The sequence below is a fragment of the Oncorhynchus nerka genome, linkage group LG14, assembly GCF_034236695.1.
Source record: "Oncorhynchus nerka isolate Pitt River linkage group LG14, Oner_Uvic_2.0, whole genome shotgun sequence".
NCBI lineage: Eukaryota > Metazoa > Chordata > Actinopteri > Salmoniformes > Salmonidae > Oncorhynchus > Oncorhynchus nerka.
Window position 1 is genome coordinate 51985623 of NC_088409.1, and position 12797 is coordinate 51998419.

The 12797-nt window shown below is 43.2% G+C and overlaps 1 protein-coding gene across 1 annotated transcript in view; it reads right to left on the reverse strand.

Moving 5' to 3' along the window:
• Positions 1 to 2493: 2493 nt before the first annotated feature.
• The window catches only part of LOC115141433 (transcription factor HIVEP3-like), a 69556-nt gene continuing 59252 nt past the window's right edge, over positions 2494 to 12797 (reverse strand). Inside the window, exons 4-7 of the mRNA XM_029680293.2 lie at positions 11428 to 11603; positions 7001 to 7102; positions 4648 to 5318; positions 2494 to 4234 (exon numbers count right to left, since the gene is read on the reverse strand). Of these exons, the coding sequence (XP_029536153.2) occupies positions 3692 to 4234; positions 4648 to 5318; positions 7001 to 7102; positions 11428 to 11603 (1492 nt within the window). The 3' untranslated portion in view covers positions 2494 to 3691. The remainder of the gene's footprint in view (positions 4235 to 4647; positions 5319 to 7000; positions 7103 to 11427; positions 11604 to 12797) is intronic.

The window sequence follows — 12797 nt, forward strand, 5'->3', positions numbered from 1 at the left end:
GCCAGAGCCTGTCTGGGATTCAATTGAGCAGTGCGAAGAGGGATACCGGAGAATGGAGCCGGCGTAATCGCGCAACCTACTGGAGACTAATTATTCTTGTTTTTAGCTGATAGGAGTGGAACCAGGTGTGGTCATCTGCTGCAATAGCCCATACATACGTGACAAGGGCCGACGAGTTGCGCATTCCAAAATGGCGTTCTGCACACTGCAGTTGGACTGCGCCGTTATTTCCCTATTTGTTTCAATCTGTTAGCTTGCAAGATTCTTGCCATTTTCCTCTGACCTCTCATCAACGAGCTGTTAGCGCCCACAGACTTTTGTTTGTCGCGCCATTCTTGGTGAACCCTAGACACTGTCGTGCATGAAAAGCTCATTTTGCCCATTCTAATGTTCAACCGAACAGTAACTGAATACCTCAATGCCTGTCTGCCTGCTTTATATAGCAAGCCACAGTCACGTGACTCCCCATTTGTGAACAGGGTGGTGTACCTAATAAACTGGCCTCTGTTTATTAGGTACATTGACTCAGTATTGGTACCCCGTGTATATACAGTGCTTGCGAAAGTATTCACCCTCCTTCGCATTTTTTCCAATTTTGTTGCATTGCAACCTGAAATAATTTTTTGGGGGGGTTAGTATCATTTGATTTACACAACATACCTACCACATTGAAGAAATATTTTCTCTTGTGTAACAAGAAATAAACCCCCCCCCCCCAAAGTCAATACTTTGTAGAGCCACCTTTTGCAGCAATTATAGCTGCAAGTCTCTTTGGGTATGTCTCTATACACTTTGCACAGGTAGCCACTGGGATTTTTGCCTATTCTTCAAGGCAAAACTGCTCCAGCTCCTTCAAGTTGGATGGGTTCCACTGGTGTACAGCAATCTAAGTCATACCACAGATTCTCAATTGAATTGAGGTCTGGGCTTTGATTTAGGCCATTCCAAGACATTTTTTTTCCTCTTTAAACCACTCAAGTGTTTCTTTAGCAGTATGCTTAGAGTCATTGTCCTGCTGGAAGGTGAACCTACGTCCCAGTCTCAAATCTCTGGAAGACAAACAGGTTTCCCTCAAGAATATCCTTGTATTTAGCACCATCCAACATTCCTTCAATTCTGACCAGTATCTCAGTCCCTGCCGATGAAAAACATCCCCACAGAAAAACATCCCCATGGTAATTCTCGGGGTGATGTGAGGTGTTGGGTTTGCGCCAGACAGTGTTTTCCTTGATGGCCAAAACACTCAATTTTAGTCTCATCTGACCAGAGTACCTTCTACCATATGTTTGGGGGAGTCTCCCACATGCTTTAATGCCCTCCTTGCCTGGTCCCTGAGTTTTGGCCGCCTTTCATTCCAGTTCTCTGCTGCCTGTGACTGGAACGAATTGCAAAAATCGCTAAAGTTGGAGACTTTTATCTCCCTCACCAACTTCAAACATCTGCTACCTGAGCAGCTAACCGATCGCTGCAGCTGTACATAGTCGATCGGTAAATAGCCCACCCATTTTTACCTACCTCATCCCCATACTGTTTTTATTTATTTACTTTTCTGCTCTTTTGCACACCAATATCTCTAACTGTACATGACCATCTGATCATTTATCACTCCAGTGTTAATCTGCAAAATTGTAATTATTCGCCTACCTCCTCATGCCTCATGCCTTTTGCACACAATGTATATGGATTCCCCTTTTTTTTCTACTGTGTTATTGACTTGTTAATTGTTTACTCCATGTGTAACTCTGTGTTCACACTGCTATGCTTTATCTTGGCCAGGTCGCAGTTGCAGTTGCAAATGAGAACTTGTTCTCAACTAGCCTACCTGGTTAAATAAAGGTGAAAAAAACAACAAAAAAACAAATTCAGAACAGGTGTATATATACTGAGGTCATGTTCATGTGACACTTGCACACAGGTGGACTTTATTTAACTAATTGTGTGACTTCCGAAGGTAATTGTTTGCACCAGATCTGATTTAGGGGCTTCCTAGCAAAAGGGGTGAATACATATGCATGCACCACTTTTCAATTTTGTATTTATTTTTTGAAACAAGTAATTTTTTTCATTTCACTTCACCAATTGACTATTTTGTGTATGTCCATTACAAGAAACCCAAATAAAAATATATTTATATTACAGGTTGTAACGCAACAAAATAGGAAAAACGCCAAGGGTAATGAATACTTCTGCAAGGCACTGTAATCAAGTAATCGTTACTCATTGTGTATTTATTCCTTGTGTTAGAATTTTATTATATTATTTTAAACATTTTCTCTGCATTGTTGGGATTGTTGTTCTCTGCATTGTTAACTAAGCATTTCACTGTTAGTTTACAAAGCAAGTAACAAATGTATTTGTTTTTGTTGATTTTAACTCCAATTGTTATTTTGTAGAATTCAAACAGAAGCATTCTATATGTATTAATCAATTGTTATATTAGTTTATCTATTTAAAAAAAAACATTTTTCAAAAACAAGAACCAGTAAAACAGCCTCAAAGAAGTATGGTGCACTTTTTATTGGTTCAGAGACAAAACATTTGCTGTGTGTGAAAATCTTTAGGGCACTTGTTCCTCCTTGTACCATATCCAATCTTAAAGAGACCTTCCTGTCCATCTCCATTTCAAGTTGTGAGAACATGAAAAAGACAGACATGTTTTTTTCCCTCCAAAATTACAAAGTAAAAGAACTTAAACAAGGATCACTTTCATAGTTAAACAAAATAATAAATATGGAGCACTTCTCTGTTCATAGGCATTACATTGACAAATCTTGTTTTATAAAAAAATATGATGACTTCAGTGCATTTTCTTTGCAAAGCGCTCACTGTTCCTTCTATATACCACCCCGTATACCATATTTTAAAATACCCTGACATCAATGCAATGGCCTTAAAGGGATAGTTTGGGGTTTTGGCAATTCATTTTCATGTCTCTGCATCCAGTATGAATGAAGGTAGAGGTGCTGTAGTTTCGCAAGCCAATGCTAACTAGCTTAGTGCAAAGACTGGAAGTCTTCGGGTACAGCTAGTTAGCATTGGCTCGCGAAACTACCTCTAACCCTTAACTATCCCTTTAATAAGGATACAAACAGTCATCACGCCACACAGGAACACCCTTCCTGGAAACACAGAGTGCATATCACAGCCTTTTATCTTTGTCGTCATCTCAAGACACAAACCCAGACAGAAAAGGCACAAGTAACTACAGTTTGAGTAATACTGGACAAAGAGACAAAACAACATGTGCATTTATTGTTGATTAAAGATTTTGGTCATTTACAAATGTATTCATATTTATTTTACATATATTCAAATATATATTAAGATAGCAGTATCAATAGAGATACAGAAGGTAAGATCGAGAGATTTAAAGAAATCGTCAAAAAGTAAAAAGTGCATTTTATACCAAACCTGAATATTGCAGAACTAACATTTAAGTTAACAATTGTATTGAAAACTGTATAAAAACAAAGCAATACAAAACCCAAAAACAAGAGTAGCAACAAAAAGCGTAAAGGACGCATGACGTATCAAAGGGTGGAGACTAAGTGCTCTGGCCTTGATTGGTTGAGTCTCCGCCTTTAGCTCCTCCCTCTACCAATTCTGAACCAGTCGCTCTGGACCCCAACCCTGGTGGCTCCTGCCTCTCAAACAGCTGTCCAATCCTGTGTGTGGGAGGGGGACTGGCTGACTAGGGGGATGGTCCTGCCTGGCCATGTGAGGGCCATCGTTCTCTGGTCTCTGCCTCAGACCTGTGTGAGTGGGAGGAGCTGTGTGAGCTGTCATATTGCTTTGTGTTTATCATCCTTGGGTCCATCCTACCTTGCTGCGAGGTGGAGGGTTTGGAACGTATGGGTGGGGTTAAACTGGGAATGCACAGCCCTGATTGGCTGGCTCCTACTACTTCCTGGCTGTCTGACCAGTGGTCCTCAGGAGTTCTGAGCCCTTGAGTACTGGGGGTCCGGCCCAGTAGAAGCCCCTCCATCGGGGGAGAGGAGGCCGAGGTGGGGGTAGTGGGGTGGGAGCGGGGACGAGCCTGCACCATCTGAATGCCCCCAATGGGGATCATCAGGTAGGGCACCCTGGCCTGCTGTGAGTGCAGTGGCAGGTGGCTGAAGATGCGGTCCATGGACCGGGCTTTAGGGCTGTCACTGGGGGACAGACGGAAAGCTGGGGGGAATGACAGGCAGGGCTCTGGACCAATCTGCCCTTCACTTGGTGTTCCTATCCTCTCCTGTTGGGGGAGCAAGGACCACATCATTACTTCACACAGTAGAACAAAACACTGAACTTGTTTTCACATTGCCTTTGGCTAAACTGGGCTTCCAATGCAGGTTTTAAAATGCAGGGGAGGGAAGCAACAAGACGCAACCACAGGCATTAAACACCATCAGCCATCAAAAGTACAAAGTATAGCATAGTTATGTATTTAGGCCTCTGCTATTTTCATATAGTGAGTGTTAGCTTAGTACCAAAAGGGAAATTAGTCTGCAATAAGATTTACGTTTACTACTGACCATTACTGACAATGTAGTTATGTGGAGGGATGGCTAATTACATCTCATTTTGTAACTAACAAGAATAACTGTGGATTAAAATAACATGAAAAACTACAGGATCAGAAAGTGAATTAAATACATAACTTACCATTGAACCCACCTGTCTGCGATCGCTGGCCATCATACTGGGGATGTCCCATGGCAAACGACTGGGTGAGCATCGAGGTCTATGCTGAAGCCCCAGGGGCGAGGGAGAGGCCCGGGCCCACAACACCCGATACTGGCTAGGGGACATTGGCCGGAGAGGGGACTGAGGCCGCATAGGGTTCAGGGGGGATAGAGCTCTGATGGGGGATGGTCCTCTCTTGGGGGAAGGCGAGAGGTGTCGGTTGTGGGAGGCCAGCTCCCGTCTGGGGGAAAGGCTTCGGATGGGAGAGCAGCTTTCACTGCTAGGGGAGAAAGCCCTGAGGGAGGCATCCCAGCCCCGGCGGGAGAACAGTGCTCTCCGGCTTTTTGGAGAGGAAGCATGCCCGCTGGGCCACAGTCTGCGGGTGGGAGAGAGCTCCTGGCTGGGACAGGGGCTGGAATCTGGCTGGGGTTCTGGGGCTGAGGGGTCAGGCGTGCCCTGCTGGGACTGTCTTTTGCTGCTGGAGTGCCCACTTGCAGACAGACTGCAGTTGGAGGAGCAGGTTGAGGGCGGCTCATCGTGAGATGAGGACTCTTCTTCTTCCTCATCATCGTCCTCCTCTGAATCATCCACGTCAGAGAACTGGTGCTCATCCTGGTCCTCGGAGCCAGACAAATGCTCTTCAATACCTCCTGATGAGAAGAGGGGGAAACTTACACAAAGCCCAATTCTCCAAACTTCAGTCCTCTAGGCTACACCTAAATTAACATAGTTGTGTTCAGTAGTCACGAAATGGAAGAAAGCAGTCAGAAACAGAGTGAAACGGGAAGGTACTATCAGAACTTGTCCAATACGAAACACTTGTCCAATACGAAACACTTGGTCTAAACTAGTTCCAGATTGAATGGCAAGACTGAAAACCAGCAGACAATTCAGCTCTCCAGATGCGGAGTTCATCTAAGTCACTCTGGACTTACAGTGAGCTCTAAAAGTATTGGGACACTGACATTTGTTGTTGTTTTGGCTCTGTACTCCAGCACTTTGGATTTGACTATGAGCTTCAATAAAAATAGAATGTTTCTAAACTCTTCTACATTAATGTGGACGCTACCATGATTACAGATAGTACTGAATGAATCGTGAAAAATGATGAGTGAGAAAGTTAGACGCACAAATACGCTAACCTCCCCTTCTATTGTAATGGTGAGAGGTTAGCATGTCTTGGGGGCATAATTCTTGTGTCTAACTTTCGCACTCATCATTATTCACGATTCATTCAGGAATATCCATAATCATGGTAGAATCCACATTTACGTAGAAGTGTTTAGAAAATTATATTCTTATTTACAATAAAAGTGACATCAAAATGACAATACATTATTTACCATTCATTACTATTGGGCAAAAACATTTCTTAACACAATCAAAAACTTAAAATGCATTCAACAAGTTTGTAGAGTGATGTAATCATTGCATGCTAGGAATATGGGACCAAATTCTAAAACTTTGACTACTTTAAAACACATAACTAAATGTGTCCCAATACTTTTGGTCCCTGAAAATGAGGGGACTACGTACAAAATGTGCTGTAATTTCTAAACGGTTCCCCAGATTTGGATGAAATTACCCTCAAATTAAAGCTGACAGTCTGCACTTTAACCTCATAGTCATTATATCATTTCAAACCCAAATTGGTGGAGTGCAGAACCAAAACATAAAAACAATTGGGCACTACCACAATACTTGGAGCTCACTGTATATAAACACACATTCATACACACAAACACATGAAATGGGCACAAGGAGCAGGACAGGCTGGCTTCCTATCCAACATAACATTCTATCAACCTGATGTTATAAATAGCAAGCAGGCGGACAAGGTTTGATTTAATGGAATCGTGCTGCCGTTTCCATTCATGAAGTCTAACAGCTGGCTTTTGAATGGAAGGGTTATTTGAATGGGCTGTCCTCGGCTCAGTGTTGACTGCAGTCTGCTACCGGGAGGGATTGAGAGAGGGATGGGTGGCATTGAGCCTGCACAGAGAGGGGGTGGATGTGAATGTCTGGAATGCTGTTCTTTAAAGGACTGCAGTCTTGAAAACAACACTGTACATCTCTCCCATCCTGCACCAGAAACAGACTCTATGGAATGTATTTGGCCATGTATTTTTTATGTATTAATTTAATATTTTTAATTTCTCTTTAGCACGACAGAGGAACGAGAATAGCAACATATTGCCTTACATATCCAACATACATGTCATGCCCAGTTCCAGTTTCTTTAGAGGAGCAGATATAGCTACAAGGCTAGCTATCGAGTCAGGTTTGAGGAAAGATGTTTGATGGGTGAAGTTTCCTCCCTATGTTATTGTACCTGCTTCCTCGGTCTCTGGCTCGTCCAGTGAAGACCCAGACGTTTCCATTGACTGGCACTTCTTCCCATGAGCCTTGGACTTCATGTGCTTGGTAAGGTTCCCTATCAAGACAAGGAAAACAAGTACAGCAAAGCCACATTAGACTGAACCGGAGCAGGGTAGATGAGGAATAATTGATGGTGCGGGGAGAGACCAGAGTACAACCAAATAGTCGAGCATAGCTAGGTTTGCAAAATTCTGGGAACTTTCAATAAATTTCCTGTTTTTTCCAGAATCCCAGTTGGAAGATTCCTGGAATCAGGAGAGAATCCAGAAACCTCCAACCAAAATTTCTGTAATACCAGGGAATTCATTGAAAGTTCCCTGAATTTTGCAACCCTAAGCCATTTCCCAGTAATTTTTAGATCCCGTGAGGAAAACCACCTCTTGTTATCTAGGTTACCCCATTGGCTCACAGCAAAAACGTGACCTTTTTAAAACTGAATTTTCTTGTCTGCTTGTTTTAGTCAACTACAAAATTACACTTAAGTACAACATGTCTAAAGATTACTTTTCAACATTCTCATTACTAAAAGTAATATTGTAGGGCTTCCCTCATGCCCCTTTTCATGACGCATGAGGCCTTCTGTCTTCTGGTAGGCCATCATTGTAAATAAGAATTTGTTCTTCAATAAGGTTCATATGTTTTTATACATTTGCAACAAACAAAAAAACTATTTTCGCTTTGTCATTATTGGGTATTGTGTGTAGATTGATGAGGGATAAAAATAAAAACAAACCATTTTAGAATATGGCTGTAATGTAATAAAATGTGGAAAAAGGCAAAGAGTCTGAATAGTTTCCGAATGCACTGTAGCTATGTGTGTGTTAAACTTTTCATCACAGGTAAGACATTTAACATGTTTAGTGTAGACCGTTTATAACTCCACTCACTACTGGTATAGTCTGTTTGTTTATGTTGTTGGTTTTGGCTAATGTTCCAGTCGTTAGGTAGCTAGCACTCACGTGGCTGCTAGCACCATCATTTTTTTTTTTTTTTTTTTTTAACTAGGCAAGTCAGTTAAAGACCATTAGCTACGAGACTTGAAACTGAGCTCAGGTGCATTCTGTTTACGTTCATCATCCTTGAGATGTTTCTACAACTTGAACTAATTCAATTGATTGGACATGGTTTTGAAAGGCACACAACTGTCTATATAAGGTCCTACAGTTGACAGTGCATGTCAGAGAAAAACCAAGCCACGAAGGTCGAACGAATTGTCCGTAGAGCTCCGAGACAGGATTGTTTCGAGGCACAGATCTGGGGAAGGGTACAAAAACATTTCTGCAGCATTGAAGATCTCCAAGAACACAGTGGCCTCCATTCTTAAATGGAAGAAGTTTGGAACCACCAAGACTCTTTCTAGAGCTGGCCACCCAGCCAAACTGAGCAATCGGGAGAGAAGGGCTTTGGTCAGGGAGGTGACCAAAAACCCGATGGTCACTCTGACAGAGCTCCTGAGTTCCTCTGTTGAGATGGGAGAATCTTCCAGAAGGACAACCATGCAGCACTCCACCAATCAGGCCTTAATGATAAGAGTGGCCAGACAGAAGACACTCCTCAGTAAAAGGCACATTACAGCCCGCTTGGAGTTAGTCAAAAGGCACCTAAAGACTCTCAGACCATGAGAAACAAGATTCTCTGGGCTGATGAAACCAATAATGAACTATTTAGCCTGAATGCCAAGTGTCACATCTGGAGGAAACCTGACACCATCCCTACAGTAAAGTATGGTGGTGGCAGCATCATGCTGTGGGGATGTTGTTCAGCAGACAACGCAGGAGTAGATTTCAGACAAGTCTTTGAATGTCCTTGAGTGGCCCAGCCAAAGCCCGGACTTGAACCCAATCGAACATCTCTGGAGAGACCTGAAAATTGCTGTGCAGCGATGCTCCCCATCCAACCTGACAGAGCTTGAGAGGATCTGCAGAGAAGAATGGGAGAAACTCCCCAAATACATTTACATTTAAGTCATTTAGCAGACGCTCTTATCCAGAGCGACTTACAAATTGGTGCGTTCACCTTAAGACATCCAGTGGAACAGCCACTTTACAATAGTGCATCTAAATCTTTTAAGGGGGGGGGGGGTGAGAAGGATTACTTTATCCTATCCTAGGTATTCCTGAAAGAGGTGGGGTTTCAGGTGTCTCCGGAAGGTGGTGATTGACTCCGCTGTCCTGGCGTCGTGAGGGAGTTTGTTCCACCATTGGGGGGCCAGAGCAGCGAACAGTTTTGACTGGGCTGCGCGGGAACTGTACTTCCTCAGTGGTAGGGAGGCGAGCAGGCCAGAGGTGGATGAACGCAGTGCCCTTGTTTGGGTGTAGGGCCTACACAAATACAAGTGTGCCAAGTTTGTAGCGTCATACCAAAGAAGACTTAAGGCTATTATCGCTGCCAAAGGTGCGAGTACCAAGTACTGAGTAAAGGGTCTGAATACGTATGTAAATGTGATGTCCGTTTTTATTTTTATTTTATTAATTCGCAACAATTTCTAAAAACCTGTTTTTGCTTTGTCATAATGGGGTATTGTGTGTAGATTGAGGGGATTTTTTAATTTTTTTTGATCCATTTTAGAAATAATTTTAGAATAAGACTAATGTAACAAAATGTGTAAAAAGTCAAATACTTTCTGAATGCACTTTACGTGTAGCCTACTTGGGAACCGGATCCCATATTTTCCATGTCGAATAGCCTGAAGCCACATGGCTCTTCTCGCAGGCTCTATTTCCTTATGTTGTTTTTACCTGGTTATATGTTCATAGAACAACACAGCAGTTTTTTTAAATTTATTTTTTATTTCACCTTTATTTAACCAGGAAGGCAAGTTGAGAACAAGTTCTCATTTACAATTGCGACCTGGCCAAGATAAAGAAAAATAAGTCTATATACAATGTGAGCAAATGAGGTGAGATAAGGGAGGTAAAGGCAAAAAAGGCCATGGTGGCAAAGTAAATACAATATAGCAAGTAAAACACTGGAATGGTAGATTTGCAGTGGAAGAATGTGCAAAGTAGAAATAGAAATAATGGGGTGCAAAGGAGCTAAATAAATAAATACAGTAGGGGAAGAGGTAGTTGCTTGGGCTAAATTATAGATGGGCTATGTACAGGTGCCGTAATCTGTGAGCTGCTCTGACAGCTGGTGCTTTAAGCTAGAAGGGAGATAAGTGTTTCCAATTTCAGAGATTTTTGTAGTTCGTTCCAGTCATTGGCAGCAGAGAACTGGAAGGAGAGGCAGCCAAAGGAGGAATTGGTTTTGGGGGTGACCAGAGAGATATACCTGCTGGAGCGCGTGCTACAGGTGAGTGCTGCTATGGTGACCAGCGAGCTGAGATAAGGGGGGACTTTACCTAGCAGGGTCTTGTAGATGACCTGGAGCCAGTGGGTTTGGCGACGAGTATGAAGCGAGGGCCAGCCAACGAGAGCGTACAGGTCGCAGCGGTGGGTAGTATATGGGGCTTTGGTGACAAAACGGATGGCACTGTGATAGACTGCATCCACTTTATTGAGTAGGGTATTGGAGGCTATTTTGTAAATGACCTCGCCAAACTCGAGGATCGGTAGGATGGTCAGTTTTACGAGGGTATGTGGCAGCATGAGTGAAGGATGCTTTGTTGCGAAATAGGAAGCCAATTCTAGATTTAACTTTGGATTGGAGATGTTTGATGTGAGTCTGGAAGGAGAGTTTACAGTCTAACCAGACACCTAGGTATTTGTAGTTGTCCACATATTCTAAGTCAGAACCATCCAGAGTAGTGATGCTGGACAGGCGGGCAGGTGCAGGCAGCGATCGTTTGAAAAGCATGCATTTAGTTTTACTTGTATTTAAGAGCAGTTGGAGGCCACGGAAGGAGAGTTGTATGGCATTGAAGCTCGTCTGGAGGGTTGTTAACAGTGTCCAACGAAGGGCCAGAAGTATACAGAATGGTGTCGTCTGCGTAGAGGTGGAACAGAGACTCACCAGCAGCAAGAGCGACATCATTGATGTATACAGAGATGAGAGTCGGCCCAAGAATTGAACCTTGTGGCACCCCCATAGAGACTGCCAGAGGCCCGGACAACAGGCCCTCCGATTTGACACACTGAACTCTATCAGAGAAGTAGTTTGTGAACCAGGCGAGGCAATCATTTGAGAAACCAAGGCTATCGAGTCTGCTGATGAGGTTGTGGTGATTGACAGAGTCGAAAGCCTTGGCCAGGTCAATGAATACGGCTGCACAGTATTGTTTCTTATCGATGGCGGTTAAGATATCGTTATGGACCTTGAGCGTGGCTGAGGTGCACCCATGACCAGCTCTAAAACCAGATTGCATAGCAGAGAAGGTGCGGTGGGATTCGAAATGGTCGGTAATTTGTTTGTAGAAAGGTCACACCGTCTCTTTCTCACCTTTGGTTTTGAAGGCGAAGTTGCAGTGTTTGCAGATGTAGGGCCGGAGATCCGTGTGTGTCCGAATGTGCTTCCTTAGCATGCTGGGCTTCTTACAGCGGATCCCACACTCTCCGCACACGTACTTTCCTCTTCCGCGACCCCGCACATACACATACTCCTCATTAGACTTATACCTGATGGGAAAGAGGGGGGGAGGAAGTGGGGGGAGAGAGAGTGAGAAATTAAAACAAAATACATAGTAAGTTAAAAGCAGGTAAAGATAGCTCCCTGGGCCTACTCTACACAAGGCACTCTTCACATCAGAACGGGTTAGCCCCACTAAGTCCCCCTGTATAGTTCGCTCTCTCCAGCCTGTCTACGCCCATAGCAGGCAGGCAGGCAGGTAGACAGAGAACCCAACCTTTTTCCTCAGTTTTGTTGGCTCGGCCAACAACAGCAGCAGCTATACAGAGGGAAGCCTGGCTTTAGCCAACTGCCCCAAAACTACAATACTTACAAAATCCAACTCTACATTTAGCCCTACTCTATAAAAGACTAGTTTTTATGTTGTTTTTAATGCTTACGGAAATACTATGCAGTACCCAACTCGATGTACACATCTTTAAATAGAGAATTTGTCATACAGTATACTAGATCAACATGAATAAAGATCAGTATTCGCATTGAGCTTTCCAATGAGGCAACAACAGTACTTTGAACACATTATTACTCAACTGAGAAACAGTCTCCAGAGTGCCATTCTATTGCATTCACTCAGTACAGCCTGTGTCTGCACACTGACACATTTCGTGGCATGGCTAAAAATATTGCCTCACATTTCCAGCAGAGTGAGACTCAAGCTGCACACATCTGCCTTTCAATCGGGGGCACTCACGGTGTTCCTGCAAGGAAGCTGACAAATCATTCCCAGTTGTACAATGGCATAACTGATAGAGTAAACAGATGTGACGAAGCACAACTCTTCCTATAGCTCTTTTAGATGGGGACTGTGAATTTCAAAGCAGCAACAACGGATGGTGATAATGCCATTGATGGAATGCAACAGTGTTTTCAGTCACTACTGTGAGTGCAGGCAAACGGCATACACCCAGCAGGAGAAACAGGACAAAATAAGTGAAAAATGACCTTATAACGGACAATTTCAATCTGTTTCTGGTTGTCATGAATGTGACTGTGAATTATGGTAAAGCCTGCATCCTGTTGAACTTCATACAATACAATATGATAAACACACTGATCATGACCTCATAGGATAACAGTAGAATGAGCCAAAGCTGACTATGTCACCAAGCCAATGAGAAAATGTGACAATGTATTTACTCCATAAAAATGTGTGTGGCTGTGAGCAACTAGACAGTTGCAGCTGC